A 25,344-nucleotide genomic window follows, 5' to 3' on the forward strand; every position below is an offset into this window, starting at 1 on the left:
ACGAGGTGATAACATAATTTTTAAACCAATGAAAATGCTTTTTACAAGGACAATTGAATTATTTACAGACGCTGTTCTTATGTTTCCAATACGTAATGTTCAAAACATCAAAGGAAGGCTTTACAAAGTCTAATATTTTAATGACGAAATATGAAAAACATATCAGAACTTACCTGATCCTTTCTCACATGGAACTGTCCTGCTTTCGCCTTGTTTTGTTTCTGGCCAGATTAATCCATAAGCCACTCGCCTAGGACAATGTGTTGGTTGTCGAGGACCTGGAATCTTTGTGCTTTTTCTTTCATTTGTTAGATCTGTATCGGGTTGGTTCGTTGTGATTTGTTCAACCATATTTGGTGATGTATTCTCTTCTAGAAGATTGGAAACAGTAGACGGAGTTTCACGGTCAGACGGCGTTGTACTTGCAATACGAGTTTCATGAGAGTCTACCGTTTCAGATGACGTAGATGGTACTTTCTTTGTTGTAAAATATGTCGATCTTTCAACACTGGCCACTGTGGTTTTCCTATTGGGTTTTTTCGTTGGTTTAGCTGTAGTAACGACCTTGACAGTGGTTGTGCTGGTTGTTGTGGTTGTAGCAGGAGTTGTTGTAGGTGTCGTCTGCTTCTCGGTTGTGGTCAACGGGACAGATGTAGTGGATGGAGTCGGCGCAGGTGTAACTGGAGTAATCAGTTTCGGAACTTTTTTATGATTGTTTCACTTTTCCAATATTTAATTACATTCATCATAAGAGAAGACACATTCACAATAACCTACACACATCCCCACACATACAGTAATATATCTTGCATATCAGACGCAACATCAGGCAGACATCGAATAGACAGCTTAAAGACACGACAGACAGACACAACGACAGACACAACTCAGACAGACAGAAAAAAGACGACAGACAGACATAACACAGACAGACAGGTAGGAGGGTTAGAATACACTTATTTATTTGTAAGGAACTAGAGTGAAATTCCAAATAAAATATATACAGTATTTTTTAAGTATGGTGTTCATTTTGAGAACTTATTGTCACGTTTCAAATTTCTTTTTATACAATACAATTGCTTCAATCAGGTGTCCATGCAGATGTTAAGAATATACTTGAATATCTTACGTTGACCACTGGCTGGTGACCACATTTTCGCCAAATGCCTATCTGTATCATTACATATGAAAAGGTCATCCATATTTCCATACAATATGGTACTTGCCGAGAACTGGTCACCAGTTAATATGATGATCTCGATGCAATCATTTACATAACGAATAATTGCAGTATAAATCAACATTTGGGTTTGTTGCCTCTTAAATATTTATCAAAATTCAGACTTGATTTTTGTTTGTTTGTTTGTTTCTTACTTACTTTTATTCCATTCACAGATATAAAACTTATGCGAGCTGCATTGTACGTCGTTAAGTTTGCCACTGATGTGGAACTCCGCACAGAACTCGTTACCACGTCCGTTATTGGGCTCGCCGGGACTCCAAGGTCTGGAAAACAAAGACGGGGCGCTCTGAATAAGTCATTGAGGTTATAGATTCGCGACATACCACCGATAGCATTTAAATATAAAGAAAAATGAAACGGAAATTGTTAAGATTTATAATTTTTATCAATAAGTACACGACTCAGAATTGACCTTATTTGTCTTTTAGGTATGCATAAAAACAATAAAAACGCGTTATGTTTTCTTTTATTTATTCCTTTACTTTTAATATGAATATGGAATTGTGAAATAAGGTATTAGCTTATTAGCAAAAGGCGGTCATTTACGTTTTTGTTTTCGTTCTCAGACGATATTCACTTGGAATTTCACATGTTTGTGATTCGTGAATCATATACTCACGTGACGCGTCCGTTGAGCTCCGCACCATCAGACCACCGCCAGACGGCGCGACTTTGGTTGTGACGTAATCCCACCCACCAACGGTCCTGGTTTGGTTTGGTTATGATAGACGTCAAGTGCCTCATAATCTTCATCTGTTTACAAACAAGGAAATCTCATGAATATCATATTAGAATATAAGTTGAAAAACAATGAATAACTTTATTTGACCTATCAATCAACCGTGCGTGGGTCTCCGACGATGCATTAAAATACGTGATTTGCATTCATTTGTGTATTATTTCCATCTGATATTTTATATTTTTTGATACCCGATAACGTTTGTACGGGACTATTTTTTTTTATTTCAGCAGGAAGATTACAGAGAGTTACGTTCCGTCACCTCTGAAGATACTAGTCCCGCACGTTATCGGGTATCACGTGGTACGTGAACTAGTCCCATTCGAATAACTGTATTCCGAGTTGTGGTAATTTGAAGCACTAATGTCTTGCTTATTTGCACCTAATATGGGTTAATCAATTCCCCTTTGTTTACTAAATGAAAATCCAACAGAAATACTATTATCATACGATAAATTTGTTTTCATGAATTCATAAATTATGAATCCTTTGAATCCTTTTGTAAATTTGTTTGCAATAAAACACGTTTAAACTAAAATAAATTGTGTTCATTGAACGTTTTAATAAGCCATATTGGATATTGATTTATTGATAATTTGAAATGCTTCTTGCTGCAACCTTATTTACTTTGTGTGCAAAAAGGCCGCGTATCCATGGCACCATATCCAGACATGTTGTTGTTGTTTACCTTTTCGGCCATGGATCCGATGGAAGCGAGGTTTGCTCCCTCTTCTAGACACTTGGCGGTCGCCGAGTCCCATGTCTGGTACTCCTTCATGAACTTATAACAGGCCCTATGGACCTTTACCCATGTTTTTGGACATCGCACTTTTCCTCCGATAGTCACTGGCAATAAAAAGGGGGAAATCTTAAAATATGACTAATATTAATGTGATATGTGCCGTAACTGGGCAAAAAAATTGACATGTTATGTTTTCTTCAGTAAAATATTAAAAAGCATCTGGATTGATGAATAAAGCTGTAAAAATCATTCAAATGGGCAAACGAAAATAAGTATATGATACCTTATAAATGTTAGTTAGAAGACAGATGTTATGCACTGTAAAATTCATGTTTTTAATGCTTTATGTATGTTTAGATGGAAACATACTTGCAGGAATCACTTAATAATTCCTAGAAATACTGTAAAAATGTGAAATGAAATTGTAGACAACAAGTTGGCTTCATAACAGTGCTGCCGAAATCTTTTTCAGCCCTTAATTGTACTTGTAAAATTGAAACCTGTGCATTGAAAGTATTGTAATTATTAAAATGTTGGTAACTTTAAATGAAAAAGTATAAATGTTCAACAGTGTCCAAAGCCACAATGTTAAATGAAAAAGTATAAATGTTCAACAGTGTCCAAAGCCAATGTTAAATGAAAAAAGTATAAATGTTCAACAGTGACCAAAGCCACAATGTTAAATGAAAAAAGTTAAATGAAAAAGTATAAATGTTCAACAGTGTCCAAAGCCACAATGTTAAATGAAAAAGTATAAACGTTCAACAGTGACCAAAGCCACAATGTTAAATGAAAAAGTATAAATGTTCAACAGTGTCCAAAGCCACAATGTTAAATGAAAAAGTATAAATGTTCAACAGTGTCCAAAGCCACAATGTAAATGAAAATATAACGTTCAACAGTGTCCAAAGCCACAATGTAAATGAAAAGTAAAATTTCAACAGTGTCCAAAGCCACAATGTTAAATGAAAAATATAAATGTTCAACAGTGTCCAAAGCCACAATGTTAAATGAAAAAGTATAAACGTTCAACAGTGTCCAAAGCCACAATGTTAAATGAAAAAGTATAAATGTTCAACAGTGTCCAAAGCCACAATGTTAAATGAAAAAGTATAAATGTTCAACAGTGTCCAAAGCCACAATGTTAAATGAAAAAGTAAGAATGTTCAACAGTGTCCAAAGCCACAATGTTAAATGAAAAAGTATAAATGTTCAACAGTGCCCAAAGCCACTACGTTAATGAAGATGGGAAATAAGCCCAGGTGTTCGGAGAGAATGAGCGCTAATGACAACTGACATAAGGGGAGAGTCGGCAACTAGTGCTTTATGTACCTCTACTGAATGTGGTTTACATGTTATATTTAAGGATTAAGTTGAATAGATTTTTTTATTTTATGGAGATAAAACACAAAAATCTGAGTGTACTCTAAATAAACCGCGAAGTGACTTATGATGAAAGTACACTCAGATCTTTGTGTTATATCTCCATAACATAAAAATCTATTCAAATTAATCCTTATAATTGAATTTACTAAATATAATCATTTCAATATTCAAAATTCATTTTGGGACTCTTTTGTCTATGAAATCATTACGCCGTCATCTCAGTCAGTCAGAAGCAATGTTACAAACGGCGACGCCATTTTTTCCTTTATGGGCTGATAAAGTAAATTTTTAAGCCAATGAAAATGCTCGTAACAAGCAAAATTGAATTATAATGGTGTTTAACTGTTATATCATTAACAGTATATAAACAAACGTTTACAATGTTTTGTTATATGAACAAGTTCACTCCCATCAGGTATCAACGTTTGTGTGACCAACGCTTCCAGTATTCCATAAATTACGACAGGTGTTCCAAAAGTTCACGTGGGTGCACGTGTGTTTCACGAACTTTATGAGGTCAGCATAGGCGTCGTCAGCTTGGTCGTAAATATTTAAGGTTAAGGTAATTTATTACGACCTGAACAGGTGTGTGGACTGGAGGGGAAGGAGGGGGTGGAAGAAGGGCGGATGGTAGATAGAGGAGAGGAGGAGAAAATGGGGAGGGAAACAGGGGTTAAGGATGGACGATGAAGGAGAGAATACACAATAGGGGAGGGTAGTGGAGACGGATGATGATGGAGAGTAGGGGATATTGGGGAGGGAGCGGATGGACAATGAAGGAAGGAATGAGATATGGGGGAGGGGAGAGGAGGAAGATGAAGGAGGGAATGAGAAATTGTGGGGAGGGGAGCGGAGGGGAGGAAGATGAAGGAGGGAATAAGAAATTGTGGGGAGGGGTGGACAATGAAGGAGGGAATGAGATATTGTGGGGAGGGGAGGGGTGGACAATGAAGGAGGGAATGAGATATTGTGGGGAGGGGAGGGGTGGACAATGAAGGAGGGAATGAGATATTGTGGGGAGGGGAGGGGTGGACAATGAAGGAGGGAATGAGATATTGTGGGGAGGGGAGGGGAGGGAAGGACAATGGATGAGGGAAAGGAGATATTGGGGAGGGAAGGGAAGAGGAGGAAGATGAAGGAGGGAATGAGAAATTGTGGGGAGGGGAGCGGAGGGGAGGAAGATGAAGGAGGGAATGAAAAATTATGGGGAGAGGTGGACAATGAAGGAGGGAATGAGATATCGTGGGGAGGGGAGGGGTGGACAATGAAGGAGGGAATGAGATATTGTAATGAGGGGAGGGGCGGACGATGAACTAGGAAATGAGATATTGGGGAGGGGAGGGGAGGACAATGAAGGAGGGAATGAGAAATTGGGGAGGGAAGAAGGAGGGAATGTCAATTTATGGAGGAGACAGAAAAAGGACAATGACCTTTTTTTAGAAAAGTCTTGTTTTGGCAAATATATAGTGTTTTAGTTGCGTTAATTATAATTGACTGCTTCAATTGGATTATAAATATTTCTTAACAAAAACAATACATTTCGTTATAGTAAACATATCCTAGGTTATTGTCTTACTGAAATAATTAATAAAAGCTTGTTGGTGACGATCATGCCTATTGATGGTTTATTTAGAGTTCATTCCATTGTATGTGTACCACACCCCCACAACTCTGTAGTGTTACTGGAATACACACATCTATATACGGAAGTTATATGTAAGTTCATATGGTCTATAGGTTATCTGTGTACAGTTTATGGTGTATGGTATACGAACCATTTCGCTGTATATCTGACTAACACCGGCTATAAATACTTCATCAGCTCCGAAAATACTTTGGAAAAAGTCCAAAATGAAACTTGACCGAGTGACTCCAGTGCCCCTGATGACACCGGAAGTAATTCATCAGTGTGATCAATGTCCAATGGGACCACGCCCTCACAGTCTCAGACTCGCCTCGGACGAGGCGGAAACACATCTTAGTTAGTACCTAGATTACATGCTTAAGTTTGATGATAGATTATCATTATCATAACTACATATTCATAATTCATGGCTTGTGTGGTTAAATTCTGAGCTTAGTATTTTGGACATATTTTAGTTGAATTTTCATACATTTGGAAAGGGTGCTATCTAAATATATTACGATATGTTTATTATTATAAAGCATATGATGTGTAAACCAACTTTCAATCGCGAATTCCGCTCTTTAAGTAAATTTGCGAAAGTTTATCTCCGCGAATTAATAACTACGTCATCTATATTGATAGGAATTATCATTTAATTGTTATATCTGCGAATATTTATCTTTGCGAACTTTTGAAATGGAAATCGTGAAATGTATTAGCCGCGAAAGAAAGTTTGTTTTCTGTATATAATATGATAATGATCATATTACATCTCTCTTTTTTAAAGAAAATTTTGCATTTCAGTCTAGATTATTAGGTTATTTCCTGGGCAAAAGGGCACATACATACAATGTTGGTTCGTTGACAATCCCAAATATGGTATGAAACAGTCTTGCGTATTAACGAACTTTATAATTTAGTTTAGAACCCTAGTATAACAAGAAGTCTTCCATTTTTCCATCCGAAATTAATCAAACCGGAGATTTAGTGACATTTTTTTATTTCATACAGGCATGTTTCATTTCAAAGTGACAGTTACAAATAAAGCCAATAAAGTTAATCATTAATTACTTTGTTAGGGGGTTAACCTTCGCGTAGCATTGTCAATAGCGGACTGTTTGAACCCCTCCCCCCACCCTACAATGTAACTGTGATATTCCATGAATTGTCTGTGTTATTCCATATGGTTTCCATCCGAAAGTGACTACACTTGTAAAACGATAAACTGTGCGTTTCAAGTGGGATGTAGAGAATACATCTTAGCGATAAACACTCGAAAGTGGATGCAAGACGATTGCCTCTGACCCGAGAATGTTGATCGTTACTTTGTCTCCGAATTTTAAAATGGTGTATACATGTACATGCTTTTTCAATTTCACACTCGTTTTTTCTTACAAAGGCAGGATTACATAAAGACGCGATACGTTCGAGTATTTTGGTGATTTTAAATCCTCGGCGTCTGGAGAACATTCCTGACATGCAGTACGTGCTGGCTTACCAATAATATCACAGCTGGAATGAGGGTTGTAAAACGTCCCAGACATCGTATATGTATATCCCCTCTCCCCACAACCCCCCACAACCCCCTCCCCAATCCCGGGACATATCACATTCCTAACACTATAACCTAGTCAACTTCACCTGTCAATGTTTAGCAGGACCAAAACACCCTAATGTGTACCACGTCACATGTCAAAGAAAAAATTTCAAACACTTTTTTTTTATTAATAACCATTTGACAAGAACCGTATGTCCTTTTTAACGGGCACCCCATGCAAGTCTTTTATTAAGTTTATGTGTATTGGGAGTAAGTGCACTAACAAAATGCAACATTCTGCATCATGAAGTGCACTGCACTTGGAATTGAAATTTAAGTTTAAGTTGAAAAGCAATTCTCCTTACAAATCCATACACTTAATCAGCTCCCCGTGTGTGGGTAAATATGGAAAATCACTCTCTCAGAGCATAGCTACGTGCAGATTATCATTTCTACACAATTCACGTTTCCACGCTTTTTTTGCTTTTATTCAACATATATTTATCAATGATATTGATGAATTTAAATTTCAAATTATAGTAAAATGAGCACCGTGTCCGTGTACCAATTAAGCTTAACGTCGGGTGGGTTGAGTTCTTTGCTCTTTAAGGAGTGACCGCTCATTTTTTTTTACCAGGAACAACAATTACAAACTTTAAATAACTCATTGCGATAGAGACATTCAATTATGACAAACTTCACTAAGTCATTGCGATAGACACATTCCCTTATGACAAACTTTCACTAAATCATTGCGATAAAGACATTCCCTTATGACAAATTTTCACTAAGTCATTGCGACAGAGACATTCCGTGATGACACACTTTCAATAAGTCATTGCGACAGAGACATTCCGTGATGACACATTTTCAATAAGTCATTGCGACAGAGACATTCAATTATGACAAACTTTCACTAAGTCATTGCGACAGAGACATTCCGTGATGACAAACTTTCAATAAGTCATTGTGATAGAGACATTCCGTGATGACAAACTTTCAATAAGTTATTGCGATAGAGACATTCAATGATGACAATCTTTTACTAAGTCATTGCGATAGAGACATTCTGTGATGACAAACTTTTACTAAGTAATTGCGATAGAGACATTCTGTGATGACAAACTTTCACTAAGTCATTGCGATAGCGACATCCCATTATGACAAACTTTTACTAAGTCATTGCGATAGAGACATTCTGTGATGACAAACTTTCACTAAGTCATTGCGATAGCGACATCCCATTATGACAAACTTTTACTAAGTCATTGCGATAGAGACATTCTGTGATGACAATCTTTTAATAAGTCTTTGCGATAGAGACATTCTGTGAGGACATACTTTCACTAAGTCATTACGATAGAGACATTCGGTAATGACAAACTTTCACTAGGTCATTGCGATAGAAGTAATAAGCAGTTTCCTCTGAAATATTGTTAAAACGTTTTAGATAACAGTCCAAATTTTAGATTTCTTTTCTCTTATTAATTACCTAACGTACATGTATATTGATTGTATCATTTACTCTAGAAGTTCATGAAATTGTCAGATGAGAACAATGTTTCTCTTTTCATCTGTAGGGAAGATTTACGTTTAGCAAAACAACAAATCAACAATCTCCGCGTTCCCTTGAATTCCTTGGACCAGACACGGTTTTATGTATTGCCGTTGAAAAAAAACATGGTATCATGCCGTTAATGCATCGCAGGGGTTAAAGTCTTATCAAATTTGTCCAATTTAATCTATGGAATATTTGACGTTAAATAATTCAATTTGCTCACGGAATAAATTTAGAATTTAATTTTACGAAGTAAATAAGGTACTTAAGACGATAGGTGATTGAGTTAGATATAGACTGTTTAAATAACACGTTAAAATCCGTAACAACACAGAGAAAGTTTTTAAGTGCACCATTTTAAGTTTTTTATCTAGATTTTTATTAGAACTGATTACAAATTTATAACTGGATAATGTAACGAGGATTCCATCCGGGAATGGTAATGGTAACAATGTTTTTATCCGGGAATGGCATTGATATATATATAACGTGGTTTCCATCTTGGAATGGCAATGATAACGAGGCTTTCATCCGGGAATGGCAATGATAACGAGGCTTTCATCCGGGAATTGCAATGGTAACGAGGTTTTCATCCGGAAATGTTAATTGTAACGAGGTTTTCGGAAAATGGCAATGGTAACGAGGTTTGCGTGTGGTAATAGCAGTAGTAACGAGGTTTTCATGTTGACCATCATTTCTTATCATCATTTAAGTCGTTTCTCACAGTGTGCACTGAAAAATTGTTAGGATCACACTGCATAAAATTTTAACAAACTTTATTCGTGATATTTTGGATGGTGGAAGTTCTGATATCGAAGTCGTATAATTACAAATTATTATGTATAACACTGCGGTAACGAGGCTATCAAGGTAATTTATTTCGTAAATGTTGAAGTTTTATCGGGTAATTTATTAAATAACTATAAAATTGTGTAAATGGTTCAACTATCTAACCCATTAAATCAAAAGTCTGATTCATACGTATCAGATAAAGTGAGCCATACACTACGCGCTACTTAAAACATACGATTTCTCGTTCCTTTACACTACGCGCTACTTAAAACATACGATTTCTCGTACATACGATTTCTCGTTCCTTTACACTACGCGCTACTTAAAACACACGATTTCTCGTTACATACGATTTCTCGTTCCTTTACACTACGCGCTACTTAAAACACACGATTTCTCGTTCCTTTACACTACGCGCTACTTAAAACACACGATTTCTCGTTCCTTTAAACTACGCGCTACTTAATACACACGATTTCTCGTTCCTTTACACTACGCGCTACTTAAAACACACGATTTCTCTTTCCTTTACACTACGCGCTACTTAAAACACACGATTTCTCGTTCCTTTACACTACGCACTACTTAAAACACACGATTTCTCGTTCCTTTACACTACGCGCTACTTAATACACACGATTTCTCGTTCCTTTACACTACGCGCTACTTAAAAACACACGATTTCTCGTTCCTTTACACTACGCGCTACTTAATACACACGATTTCTCGTTCCTTTACACTACGCGCTACTTAATACACACGATTTCTCGTTCCTTTACACTACGCGCTACTTAATACACACGATTTCTCGTTCCTTTACACTACGCGTTACTTAATTAAAACACACGATTTCTCGTTCCTTTACACTACGCGCTACTTAAAACACACGATTTCTCGTTCCTTTACACTACGCGCTACTTAAAACACACGATTTCTCGTTCCTTTACACTACGCGCTACTTAAAACACACGATTTATCGTTCCTTTACACTACGCGCTACTTAAAACATACGATTTCTCGTACATACGATTTCTCGTTCCTTTACACTACGCGCTACTTAAAACACACGATTTCTCGTTCCTTTACACTACGCGCTACTTAAAACACACGATTTATCGTTCTTGCACATTTCTTAAATAATGTAAACTTAATAAAGCCTACTGAAAACAATTGATTTCGCTTGATTATCCTATTATGACATGTTAAGGCTATAATAATCTGTTTTATACTTGGTGGTAGTCCGAGAAAACTTTGCCGGTAGCGCTCTTCCCAAACAATTGTGACTTCTGGCAACTCAATAATGTATGTTTCTATAAGTTGTATTACTATTAGCACACAACATTTAATATTTTACAATTCTTGATCTACCGTTGTGGTAAATCAATCAATAAATAAAAAACATATTGTGTGCTTATAATGATGAGTCTCAATGCTGTTTGTTTTGTTGAAAGTTACTGGTCGTCTCCAGCACACAGTTTCGTTTCGTAAAAATTCTTACGGAAGCGAAATGTTCATGGCAATCCAGACTGAATCAGATCTTGCTAACCCTTAGCAGTGGTATTTTAAGTGATATTTAAACATCTTGACCACCAAAAGTATCTACTACTGACCACGCACTACTGGTCATTTCTCTTGACTCACCATCTCGGTCAAATGCGTTCACCATGCATACATCATTTTACAAACCAATACTAGAGAAATCCAATAATAAAACTAAAAGGAAATCATACTTCATAGAGAACATAGACTTCTTACTCTTATCTTGTAACTGTTCCAGAATTTTTACAAAACTTTGTTATGTGGTAATTTATTTTGATAACTCAACGCCGCAGCAAATGGGCGTCTTCGGAGCAAACAAGGCTGGACAGCCATGTCTTAAGAAAGTTCTTTTTTTTATCATCTTATCATAATATTAAAAGTAATATTATTCTGTTCTATGAAAAGTTATACCGCTTATCATTGTTCCAAGGGCCGACATCGCCCAGCCAGAAGAAAGGCTTAATTGAGTAGAGTTAGTTTTTGGTAAAATTAACTCAAGCTTAGAGATATGAAAATCACTTTGGTATCAAAACTTTGTGTAATTTTGATGTGTAGTATCTTCTGTTATTATGTTGACGTTGTGAATATAATGGAATTATGGGAAAGTTTATATCGAATTTAATCACGAAACACACGTGGAATCTGTGACACACACCAGTTATTGTAAACCCAGCATGTAGTACAGAGGCAGGGTTCCTTAATGTAATAGAGATAGTGAGCGGTGTGGCCGTATACGTACTAAAAGTATGTGTAACATTGGGGTGGGAGTTCAGGGAAAGCCAATGTCACAGCAATACGTGGTAGGCTTGAGATAGCGTCATCTTAGTGTACAGCAGAACATATGTTTATACAAAATATTGCTGTATAAATATTTAAAAGTGAAATTGAAAACCTTTTACAACCAGAAGCTGTATCAAAGTGGTAGCCATACCGAGATATGGGGGTATCGACTTGTCACCAGATACATGTACATGTAAAATGAAGGCCTTACACTCCTCACAATCGCGACATCTCGGAGGATTTTCCGTCAAACTTCGGAATTTCCGAAGATTGGCGGAAATTTGTCCGAGGTGATCCGATTTGCACTCCTCACGTATGCATTTTTTAGAACTATAACGACATGATGATATAAATTAATTCGTCAAATTTAACGTTTCTATGGTCCTGATACTGACCACAAAGCCATGGCGACCAAGGAACATCCTTCATCATAAGTGATTAAAGGTTTTCAACATTTACATACATCAAACAAATAAACAACTGGTTCATTTTGTTATTTTAAAACCTCTTAGAAAGATAGCTTTCATTAAAAGGACACCACACCCAACAAATTGCCATAAACATATTATTCAGCAATAGATTTTGGCAGTTTATGTCTTCTGACAATTTAATTAACTTGCGATTGGCTTATGGTTCGCATTTACCGGCCAACCGCCTCCATTGTTAAATGTTTGCGTTTTGATAGCACGTAAACGAAACGTTACAACCAATGGCATTTAGTATGACCAAAAAAACGGAATGCTAAAAATAATTATTTTTTTCTATAATAACAGAAAATTTCAAATTGTTTTTCGAGGTTTCATATTTATAAAATTTATTATTTACAATAAAAAACCCAAATATAAATAGTTTGAGTGATGTCTGAATCACGAAAGTATATCTTTCCTCGCAGTATAATACGAGACTGGATAGTGAGTCATGAACAGTCTCTATATTAGTTTATCCCACACACCTGCCATTGCCATACTTCGACAAATCTTGAGAAGTTTTATCGAATGTGGTTTCTGAGAACCAGCATTGACATGATAACAAACTGTTGACTGTGATTTTACAAAATCTGCGGTGAAAACTGTCGGCAGGCGTTTAATCTACTCCCTCAGTCGGAGATTTCGTAACGCATGATCAGAAACTCCCGCGAAAACTGTTGAAAGATTGGTCACGTCTAATTCGCACACTCTCCATTTCACAAAATTCTTTGATGGTATGGAAGAACTTAAGATAAATATACTCAACGTCAATTAGTTTGATAGTCTGGTCCACAACAAGAAATATGAAGTCAGTGTTTTTAAAGTGAACAGTCGGGCAAAGATGGCTAAAGTCGGTAAAAATGGTGTGAATGTATCCAGTATAATTTCTTATGAAATGGAAAAATAAAATCTCTCGCCAAAATCTGTCTGCGTACGAAGAAATTAATTTAAAGTATAGGAATCCTAATACGTCCTCCCGGCTGACTATGTCCGTGGTTACATTTACACGCAGCCTCGCTTTCAATACTTTCAACTTTCCTTTACTTTAATGGTCAGAACTGGGAAACGTAAGCAGAACTTGGCCGTCGTATTAATATGTGAGAACTTTTGGAAGGCCAATGAACGCATTTAGACTGGTTTTCTTTGCCCGACTATTCACTTTAACATTAAACAATATGTAAGCCACGTTCTTCTAGCAGTCTCTCAGGAATGTTTTGGTATGATTAATTCATTTAAGGACATGCCATGTTTAGATGATGGAGTAAAGTCGAAATACTTGAAGAAAAACTATCGTCCAGCGGTAAGTACCTGGCAACTGTCACACATGGGATTCAAACTCACAACCCAGAGGTGAAGGGCTTTTGGTAATACGTTAGGACACCTTAACCACTCGACCATGGAATGAATATAACCGGTATAGGGATTTCTTTAAAAAGCATTTAATGAAATAAAGCTTATTCACTAATTATATAACAGTTTAATGAATTTCAAAATAATACGACTTCTTACAATGGGCATATAGTTTAAACTCCTACACATACAGTAGGTAATCCATCATTAGGTTGTCTTTCCACTTGATAACCCCATTTATCATTTCAATGTTTTGCCCAAGGCAACGATATGTCTGTTAATCCCACACTTGTGACAGATTTCACATCATTGCCATATAATTTGACGTCATATGAACTATTCAATAACGCCATGAACTTTGACCACAAAAAGACTTGATAGGGGAGAGCATTTGTCATTCCTTTGTCAGGACGTCACCGAAATGCAACGTAAAAGAAAAATCATACAACGTCACAGAAAAACCATACAACGTCACAGAAAAACCATACAACGTCACAGAAAAAATATCACAGAAAAAACATACAACGTCACAGAAAAACCATTGTAACGTCACAGAAAACCCCATGCAACGTAACTCAAAATAACTCGAATGTTTTTTCAATATTCTGATGGCACCGGTATTATCATGTAAATACTGGTATTACACAAATGTAAGTGACCGTATTACTGCATTTAAACACACGCGTTGTCTTATCGCTCAGTGCATATAGATATACATCTTAAGATTTAATCATTAGGCGTGGCGAGGAAGTAGTGTTTTGACTTCAGGCTTTATCAAAACTGCTGGAGACCAAACTCGAAGGCGGGAAACACTTTGTAATAATGTGGAAATTTTCCTTGCATTTTAAATGACTCTTTGCTAGAATGACATCCATGGGCGCAAACTTTTCAAAGAAAATAATTTTCACGAAAAAAATTAACTGTACGATGAGAGGCGTATTATACCCCTCAGTAGTCTAAGAATACGTCACAGTAGCTAATGACCACTACTTGACAAGCATTGGCGCTTTCCGTTCGCTGCCGTAATTAGAAGGTTTAAAGTGCGCAGTAGCGGCTCACTTCCGGCAAACGAATACATCAACAACTTGAATGACATCCACATCCGGTCCAACTTGTTTACCATTCGGATGGAACAGGGTCACATCCACTTGGTGAACTTGTCTTCGTATTGAAATACATGTTGGCATGTACATACACATGTACATACAAAAGATATGTCAGGATACGCAAAACATAATTACAACGCTGCTGAGAGCTCGCGAGAATATAATAATGATCCAGAGCTGCTTCGTTGGGGAGGAAACGATATTGTGCCATTCCCAAATGCTGCAAATCACTCGATGAACTCAAAAATTACATGTCGTTAGCAAGCATACAATTTGTTTACTTGCGATATGTAGACAAGAATCGATTGCAGGTCTGATAATGTATACATACGATGTCTTCGGAATTGCTATGAACTTTGAAGCACTGGTGCATACAGAAATATTTGACCAGAGCATTAACATTCGGAATATATCTATTCTGTACATCTGGTGTACACTTTAAACATCCAGATGTTGTCATTTTCAGCTATTTTTATCCAAACTGAGAAAAATGTGGAAGGAAAAAGGAAAATCGAAAAGGATACGTTTAAGATGGTGCCAAGGAAACTCCGGAAAAGCGGACGGTCAGTGGCAGAATCAAGTAATGCCGTCTCAAAAGAGACTTGAACCTTACAGAAAAGTCAAATTATAAAGAAGCAAAAATATTTACAGATGATGCAGTTGGGGGTCAGGAAGGTTTGGTTGTGGGCTTTATTAGTTAAAAGGGACAATTCAGTTCCAGTTCCAAACCAGTTCTAACTGAAGTCAGATTGATTGGTTTTACTGCAACATGCTAGAAAATCCTACTTTGGTGAATTGTGTGTGGAATGTTCAAACTCGCTCGCTGTCCGCCATTACACATGGTCTGACGTCTTGTAGAGTAAATCAATCTCTGTCTTGATGTATTGAAATCGTTGTTACATAAGTGTGTTTACCATATTTGGAGCATGCTCCTGTCAAACTACAATTGTATCAACACGTCGATGGTTATGTATTGCATTTGTTTACTGATGTGACATTGGCTCGGGTGTGGGTACAGCGTACATACTGAACCTGCTGAATGGTATTGCCTTATGATTTTGAATTTCAACGGTAAAAATTAAAATACTAAGCAATGTCATGGAATTTTTCAATATTTTTTGTTATTGTTTTATAAGGAATGAAGAACAATACATTTATGCCATATTTTGCTTCGGGATTATGTAACAGAATCAGTCTCAATGAATTGTCATGCAAGGACGTGTCTGGAAGAACAAAGGCAACTGAGAGAGGATGGAAGATTTGTACGTTTTCCAGCTTCAGTTGTCACATACTTAAAATGGCCATATTGTTTTTGTTATAATCAAAAGGCAATCGAACAAAACAAACAAATGAAAAACAATATTTCTGAAATATTTACGTCATTCCTACTCAATTACGTATTTACCCGCCGCTATATGAGTAATTATATAATGACGTCATATTGATGAATGCCATTTTATTCTGCAGTAGATATAAAAAAAGATTGATGTACACATTTTGAGCATAATAGAAAAAAAAGGTAAAAATTATGATACCAGAGCGGAAATCCTTTAGGTAATAACTTCATACGAAAAAAAACACATGTTGATTTTGGCCGCGATTACAACTCTTAAACAATGGCTTGTTATCTAACGTTAAGTCTGACGATGTATGGGAGCATCCCTCGGAGCGTGGATAGTAAATGATATATTACAATGGAGTCTTTGAGAGGGATGGGTGATCAGGTAAAACTCGTATAGCGTAAGACGGATTAGACTGATTCTATCTGGCAAGTTTCAACGATATACTTCGTCATCAAAACAGACCCGGAAAACCACATCTACGAAATAAAATCTAAAAACCCCTTTTCTCTAGAATGTAAGAAGTAAGTAAATAGATAAATAAATAGAACCGAGCTTTATACACAGTCATTGGTTTGCTTCTAAGGCATACTTCATCTTCTGAACAAAAACAGGACCGGAATTACAAATACATGGAATAAAATACGTTGTTTATACTCTTATCTCTAGAATACAAAAAGAAATAAGTAAATAAATAAATAAAGTTGAGCTTTAAACATCAGTTCCTGTCCAACATCATCTCCGGCGATACTCAAAAATGTTCCTTCATAAAATGATACAATTTTGTTTTAGATATCACAAAACTCCGTTACTGCGCGGTAAGAATTCGATTTGATCACAATACAATGTTCATTGAATATTGGCTTTTTACTATACGTTCATATTGCATGGCATATGCTCAAAGTACCAATAAAAAAATACACACTAAAGAGCTCAAATTAGCATTAGTAGCAACATCAGCAGTTTTGAAATATGAAGTTATATATTTGATATCAGGTTTACTAACACAACACAAACAAAACAACACATATATTTCTTAGTTCATCTTTTCAATAATTTGTAAATGGTAAGTCCTTCAGCATACATGAAAATTACATGGATGAAGTTATTTGGTCTCTTGTCAAATTACAACATTAATTTTACTCATAATAAATCCTGAAAACGCTTGATAATCCATTTAGTTTTTGCCATCAACACACTAGGGTTGGAATTTAAAACATTTTATTTCCCCTTTAAAAATTATTTCATTTTACAGAGCTTGCCACTTTAAAAAAATGATGCGTTCATATCATCGTCTCTTATGCAAATGGCACTTTTGCTGGGGCAATGTTTTACAAAATACTCGTCGTGTCAGAGAGGTCGTTACTCTATAAAATTTCTAGTACTAGACAATATATAGTGTCACCCGGTTTGACCTAACAAAACATATACAAAGTCTGAAGTACTTGATGATATTGTTCCCATTTAGTGTTATAATTAAGCTTTTGGATTCGAATAGGGTCAAGCAGCCATCTTGACAAAAGTAAGATATCTGTTTGAGGGTCTCGATTATTGCGCGCGCCGGGCAAGACGAAGTCACGTGGCAGACAAGGAACATACAGATTAAGTGAGTCTTTTAGATAGATAAGGCCCTTTAAGTAGACTTTGTCACCAAAGTCGCGAAGATGGCGGGAAACTGCACCTCAGTGGTAGCACGCCTCTTTAGAGATGGTTGTGGTCGCTTTTAACGAAAACAATCACGTGATAAACCATAAAGAAAACCGGATGTTACCTACTTAACTTTCCAAACAGGGAGCCTTATAGTAAGTCACGTGATGAAATGTCAAATTGTCATTGGATGGCAACATTTTTTATTTCTTATGTAGGAGATGCTTTTATCAAAACACAAAAACATGTTTTGTTGTACCTAATGGTATAGAAAAATCTTTGCCCACCTCTCATCCTCGTTTCGTATTCAGACATTTCAAGACTCATTTACTTTATAATTGCTCTGATTTGCCTTTTTCATTGACCACTTCTTTGTACTTGGCTAAGTGAAGGTTTATATTTTTTCATGTGAACTCGGTGTTTCCAATTTTAGAAACATAGTATTGTGTCGCAACCAACCGATATTGGCTTGAAATATATAGCACAGACGTTGAGTTCTACAGGGCGGTGTTCTAAGGCTATCGTTCTTATATTATTAATATGCCTATCAAGTGATATGATCAATTAAACAAAGTCCATACCTCGAAAATAAGCCCTCTAATTCTAATAATACGGTATTATACCACCCTTGTAGAATTAAATAATGACTGAGCGTGTTATAAGTTATTTCTGGTGTACCACCAAATATTAATAATTGGTATACTTCCCTGTCGCTGCAATATATATCATCACATGTAAAGTTCAAGTCTTTCATATTGCCATATACAGGTCACGAGGTTCATTTCTTTTGTATTGCTATACAGTCCAACCCTAAATCCTAGTAACCAACTATTTAAGAACTCATCATACTATTTGTAATTCAGACCACCATCATCGTTATTTTAACTCTCTGTACACAAAAATATCGTTATTTTTGCTCTATGCATTAAAAATATTCCTTCCGAGTTCATAATCTGTCAGATTTTACAAAAATTGTCCGTTGCCAGCAAGGTATTAGATTGACAGCAAGGTATTAGATTGACAGCATGCATACACATAAAATATATATTTCCCCACGTTGTTTGCCAATATTCAGTCTTTAAGATAAATTCTCTATAATTAGATCAACTTAAGATCATATAATAAGTTCTTTTTACATGTGCAACTACATCTGTATAGTTATACTAAAAGGCATGAAGAAAATGACTAACATGGCCGTCTATCATGTTCCGTGCTGCGATTCGTTTGAACTGCACTTTAAGACTTGTAAACCTTGAAAAGCCGATAACCCCAAGTAGACCTCGATGTCTTTGCAGAAAAGTCTTTAGATCGCGTTCCCTGCCTTAAATCTGAATTACATATCTACAAATACATGTACATCCCCACACTGTAGGTTAATTGTATACATATTATGACGGGGTTTTCGTGACGATGTAAACATGTAAGCTCTAGTCTTAAATGTAAATTTTTCACCGTCATTCGTCTGGTTATATTTTAGAATGCATTATGAATTTCTCCCATCAAACCAATAAAATATACAAACAGAGATATTACTATACATATAGCTTTTGTTCTCAACATACATTTGCATCTTTAAAGCACTTTGAATGACATAGCGCAATTTTATTATGATAAACGTCTGATGACAGGTTTTTAAATAACCGCAATCAAGCATTGTATATTGTTATAATATATACTTATAGCGTGTATCCCGGTACAAAACCATCCAGAGAAAAAGAATGACAACTTTGATAGAGACTTAACTTTTTCATTTAATTTACGTCAAATCTGGGCAAAACTGATGATCATGACTTTAATCCTTACAATGCAATTCTTGTTAGTTATCTCCCTAAAGGTCAAGGTCAGAAAACATCTGGTTAGTGTACACACTAAACAAAGAGAGGCAGAGGTACGCATGGCCTCTCATTATAACTACAGTTAAATAATTCTTACGGCTTTCATCAAGACAACCACTTGAATTCATCGGTTGTATACTCATCTTTTAATGACATACTCGGAAACAGCACTCTTTACTTGGGCGTGAAGGCCATGTTTACAATGTAAATGTATCTTATTTCAAATTCAAACCTTAATCAGACACTTAATAACAATGAAAAAAAACTTATGACGGAGTATTTTCATATTCTATGCTGACTAAATATGGAACGGATGTGTCATCACAGAAAGTACCTATTTCTTCTTCAGCAGTCACGCGCATATTATTGTCAACTGCGTAAATAAGTTTGTATACTGTCCGGTAAATTTTCATTTCAATCCCGGAAGCATTTCATGTAACCGTGTCCATGGGCACGATACCTCAATCATTTTACCGCGCATCTGTTGATTACCAATATCCGGTGTCGAATCCGTCAATTTGGAGACGTTGAAGCAGCAGATCCAGTTTATGTGGTTTGCGAGTTGTCAGGACCGCGAGGTATTGGATGTACTACAGCTAGAGTTGTGGAATGTCTGACATCTGGTCTGGTTAAATATGTTTCTCTTCATCATGATCGGTTTGACGCCTGTGGTGCAAGCTCGACAGCACACGTCACTTCCGGTGTCAACCGAGATAAGCCATACCTCTGTTTTTCGGTGTTAATTTCTCTAATATCCAGCGTGAAAGTTTACTGATTAGAATACATCTTAACGGTGTTCCATTTGTTATCACAGAAGGACGTTCGTCTGGGGGTAGTGTAGCTAGTTTACGTAGCAGCTAGTGGCTACCTCAGTGAATAACAATGATAAATGTTTCCATGTTTGCGTTAACCTTTGTCCTGATTCGTCTTTCTTATAACACCTTTCGCAATCGAGTTCCTTCCGTCCCTGAGTCAATCTTGTCTCCCGCTTTACCCCCTCCTCATGCTCCTCCTGTCCCTGATGTTCCCACCCCTTCGTAGTCCTTGCATGTTTTCTCGCCTCGTCCCCCCACCCGGGCCCTCCCTCTAACTCAGTCCTATCTGACTACTACTGCAGTATTTTTTATGCGTGTACTTTAAACTAATTACTGATATACGTACTTTGTGCAGGCCTACATTATCCTGCGTAGAACATTGTTCTTCCGATTGTGATATCCGCTCCTGTACATAGATAAATCCCTAAGCTTAATTACAGGATCCCGGTATAAAATCAGTTAGAGCACGATGGAGCAGAAAAAATTATACGTATGAAAACTCGTCAAAAGTTGTCGGGAATACGTCATATATATCCAGTGGTTTGACAGCTAACGAAATAAGACTTTCATTGTTCAAAAATTTATTAAATGAAATGAAGAAATCTTTCAAGGTTTTGTGAAAACTGTACAAGGGTTGTAAGATAGTACTGCACCTTCGCGTTTTATGTATATCCTGGTGGATTTAGTTGAGGGTATCTGAGAGAGATCGGCAGAATAAATGAAGATACAGCTTAGAAAACTTTGCGTCAACATTTTGATCAGCATTTCTGGATTTTATTAATTTACCTATATAGGTTACTACCTAGTAAAGCACGTATAGGTCAGAATATGAGAAAGAGATTCTGAATTATTTGTTGAATACGATAAAGATATAAACAAAACGCAATCGATGTTTTCTAAAATATCGCTCTGGAAAGCACAATCTAATGAATAGCAAATTATCTGTATACTGTTTGTGTTCATGGATATGAACATATACAGAAGAAAACAAGTCACAACATTCGGTTTCGTGAATGATTTTTGAGAGTTCAGCGAGTGATTAACGGAATGGAACAAAGACCGTATTGTCACGATACACTACGTAAACCCGGGTTTATCTAGACAAAATTGATGGGATTAAAAATCATAACAGGCGTCATGAAGAAATCCAACGATACTAGACTTCCGAAGTGATACCCAATCGAGTATATATCAACAAAAATACGATACCATCCACAAAACAGCAATTATAAAAGAAAAGTATAATGATAAAACGAAGTAGGGAAAAAATTCGGTCGACTTTGTAAAGCGATAAGTTATCAGTACTGAGAGTGATTAAAACAAGTCTGTGGGCTGTTTCAAGGTGCATCCGTGCCCCCTCACCTCACTACCGCCAAACTCTGTCATAAAAAAGCAACGAGGAAATTACACAGACCACCGCCGATCGGGGTAAACAAAAAACTATTGTTCTCCGGGGTAGTGGGGATGTAAGGGAAGGAACTCATAGGGAGGCTGGGAAGTAGGAAGGAAGACAAAATAAAGACAGAAAATTGACGTGTATTAGTCAGATACGTGGGATGGGGGAAATTATATAAAAAATAATCGTGAGTGATTATAGTTGATTCGGAAATATACTGTTAGTGAGGAAGAATGGAGCATGTCTTTAGTAAGAGGGATAAGGGGGAATTTATGAAATGAGAGGGATCTATTAAATTCACACTAGACGTTTCCGAAACACGGAAAACTAAATGTTTATTGCAAACAATTATTAGAGTTAGCACATCTAAATCGGTTGCCTAAAATAAAGTTACATCATAAAACAAATGCAGGTTTCCCTATGTAAATCTATGGTAAAAGCCTACTTCGTTTCCGAAAGGAAAAATTAAATGTATATTGAAAACAATTATAATGTCAGAACATCTGAAAGTATATCGATGGCCTAAAATGAAGTTACAAAACTGAACAAATGCGAGATTCCCTATATGTAAATTTATGATTGGATCACATAAAACGGCCCGCGTTATCAGTGAAAATTAACATTTAATTTGTATTAGAGAAGCGATGATATCACTTTCGGCGACTCTACAAATATACATAAAACTCGTTTTACACTCACATTTTAGAAATTAAAAGCTGCTTTTCGGTTATAAATTAAACCATGTGCATAATTATGTACCTTTAAGAGTGTTTAAATTTAGTATATTAGAAGAAAGAAATAAAAACGGACATTGGGCGATAGTATGTAGATAGACATAGGATATACATAATGTACTATATATGTAAAGGTTAGAAGGAAAGGTAGACAAAAACGAACAAGATGGAGAAATACGAGAAGGCATGTAGGATAAGAAATATCAGGAGGGAGAGAGGACGAAGGGAAATAGTAGAGGATATGTGGACGGGGAAAGGGGTGGGGGGGGGGTGGGGGGGGGGGTAAAGGAGTAAGGAAAGGGCTAGGGGAGGACGGGGCAGGATTTACGAGGCAGGGCTAGAAATACGCTCCGTTTTTTCGTAATTAAGATATCCAAGTACATATGGTATGTGCTAGTTATGTATCAGGTCGTTTTTCTACCATTAGGACAAAACATAAATATTGTAGTCGCTAAACACACATGTGAACGACACATCTAATTTTACGTTAAAACATTATCGTATTAATTTCTCCCGCAAAAATACACGAGCATACGGGCTTGACATTAAATATGGATATTGTAACTGCATGTACATGTAAATTTAATGTCATATTCTGGTTTTTGTTATAATTGCCTCCACGTAGCCAATTATATAAGTCATTTGAGTATAAAAGTCGTTAGTATTAATGATTTAATGTTCGCTACATAAGACCACACTGTAAAGTCTGCCCTCCCAATCTGTTCTCCGAGCCGGTACAACTTCTGTTAAGTTTTAATTGTGATATTACCAGATTTAATCTTAAGGCACCAGACAGCTGAATGAAACAACGACACAAAAAGACAAAAAAACTAAACTAATAATACACGAGTACATGAGAATTAGGGACAAACTATGTGAGTATTAAGGCATTATTACCAAAACCAGGGGCGACAACTGTTACCTACCCCCACCCCTCCTTAATTACTCCGTGCACTATACATAAACCCCTCCCTGTATAATTCTGTGACTTGACAGAACTGCAGACTATAGTTTGATGTAGATGATAAACTTATATCGTTATAATCTTTATAACGACGACTGTCGAGCTCCTAAATAACAGCCACTCGGGCAGTACTTGATGCCAGGCGCTCGGGCGACAGTATAAAGTAACAGGAGAAAAAAACTTAAAAGATAAGCCTATTAAATCGGATGTCAATTATTGTATATTTATAGTGAAAGTATACATCTAGATCTTCTGAAGGGGAAGAAAATTAAGTTATGCTTATAATTAAAAACTACAAACAGCATACCAAGTAGATTATATATATATACTATTACTACTATTTGTCTGCTTGTATCATAGGTCGACCAAACAGCTGGAAAGCATTACGAAAATTTGCCGTTGTCAATTTCACAACTGAAATGAAATGTACAACTGTTATTTCAATCACCACACTCCACTGTTTTATATCCACGTATACACACGAGTGTTTTCTTTGACTGACATTAAATACACCGAGAGAGTGGATGATGTATGGCCCCATTGAGTAAGCAGACTGTGTAATTATAACGGATATTAAGTGCGTCATAATTCTACAAAATCTATTATCATAATTTTTTGAAAGTGTGAATTAACTTGTGACGTGCTAGATTTGTTAAGTTTAGTTAACCATCAAAATACAGGCACATACATTCGCTGATTATTTTATTCAAAACAGGCCGGGTTTTAATTGAAACCGAGTAACAAATCTTATTTGATATTGTGCATTGAAATATGTTAATGACATTGTTTATGAAATATCATTATGATATTATTTGTTTTGGCATGGCACATTTAATAAACAAGTCATTTTCCTATATCTAATAGCTCGAATGGACTTAACTAAATAACAATTTTCTGGGTAAATATAAATTGGAAATTGTAACTTAAGAATATTGTTTTTCTGAAAACGTCTTTGACACGGTATATATTCTATTTAAGGCGTAATGCATCATGTTGCCTAAAGCGCTTGTTATCAAACGCTTAACGCTGCCATGGATCTGCATACATGTATATGCTGCCATCATTATACAGTATGTACATAACTGCAATTTCAACACTGAAATTTTAATTCATTATGAAGTATAAATCTTAAAAGGCAATCAGAAATAAAAGTGCTACTTACCAGATGTCACTGACAAGGAAAATAAAACAATACACAAAACAGACTTCATAATTCCGTTAAGATGCTGAGCGTAGCGCCAGTAGAGTTGTAATGTGTAATGTACATGTAGTAACAGCGCGGTCGGGATGAAAATGAAAGTCACGTGATTTTCATAGCCGGCGATCAATTACGATACATACATAAGTGAAACACGCACAAACAGTTGACATCTTAAGGGTTTACAACCAACCAGTAGAGATCGAATGTCGACAGTGCCAAAAAACATACAAACTGTGTTACTAACGCTTAAGGTGCGGTCATGTTTACATTAGACAACGCCTAGCGGAGCTATAGATATCATAACGGGAAATGATGTACAATGAAAACAAACAATTCGTCAGTTTGGTCATTTTTTTCGATACAGAACAAAAAACATATCTAGAGGCGTTGTACCCCTTTGCTTTCCGGTCTTTTAAATACGTCTATCAATCTAGAGCCTCGTCATAATTAAACAATCGAAATGTTGAAATAAAACGTATGTATGTTATTTGTATGATAGCTGTAGTATAAAACAGGTGTTAATTAATACACAACATTTGTGATTTG

The 25,344-nt window shown here is 36.3% G+C and overlaps 1 protein-coding gene across 1 annotated transcript in view; it reads right to left on the reverse strand.

The window, feature by feature from the left end:
* The window catches only part of LOC138324790 (adhesion G protein-coupled receptor L3-like), a 36,479-nt gene extending 11,568 nt beyond the window's left edge, over window positions 1–24,911 (reverse strand). The window contains exons 1-5 of the mRNA XM_069269939.1: window positions 24,760–24,911; window positions 2,671–2,828; window positions 1,863–1,996; window positions 1,379–1,506; window positions 174–680 (exon numbers count right to left, since the gene is read on the reverse strand). Of these exons, the coding sequence (XP_069126040.1) occupies window positions 174–680; window positions 1,379–1,506; window positions 1,863–1,996; window positions 2,671–2,828; window positions 24,760–24,808 (976 nt within the window). The 5' untranslated portion in view covers window positions 24,809–24,911. The remainder of the gene's footprint in view (window positions 1–173; window positions 681–1,378; window positions 1,507–1,862; window positions 1,997–2,670; window positions 2,829–24,759) is intronic.
* Window positions 24,912–25,344: the final 433 nt, after the last annotated feature.

Source organism: Argopecten irradians, chromosome 6, assembly GCF_041381155.1.
Source record: "Argopecten irradians isolate NY chromosome 6, Ai_NY, whole genome shotgun sequence".
Classification (NCBI taxonomy): domain Eukaryota; kingdom Metazoa; phylum Mollusca; class Bivalvia; order Pectinida; family Pectinidae; genus Argopecten; species Argopecten irradians.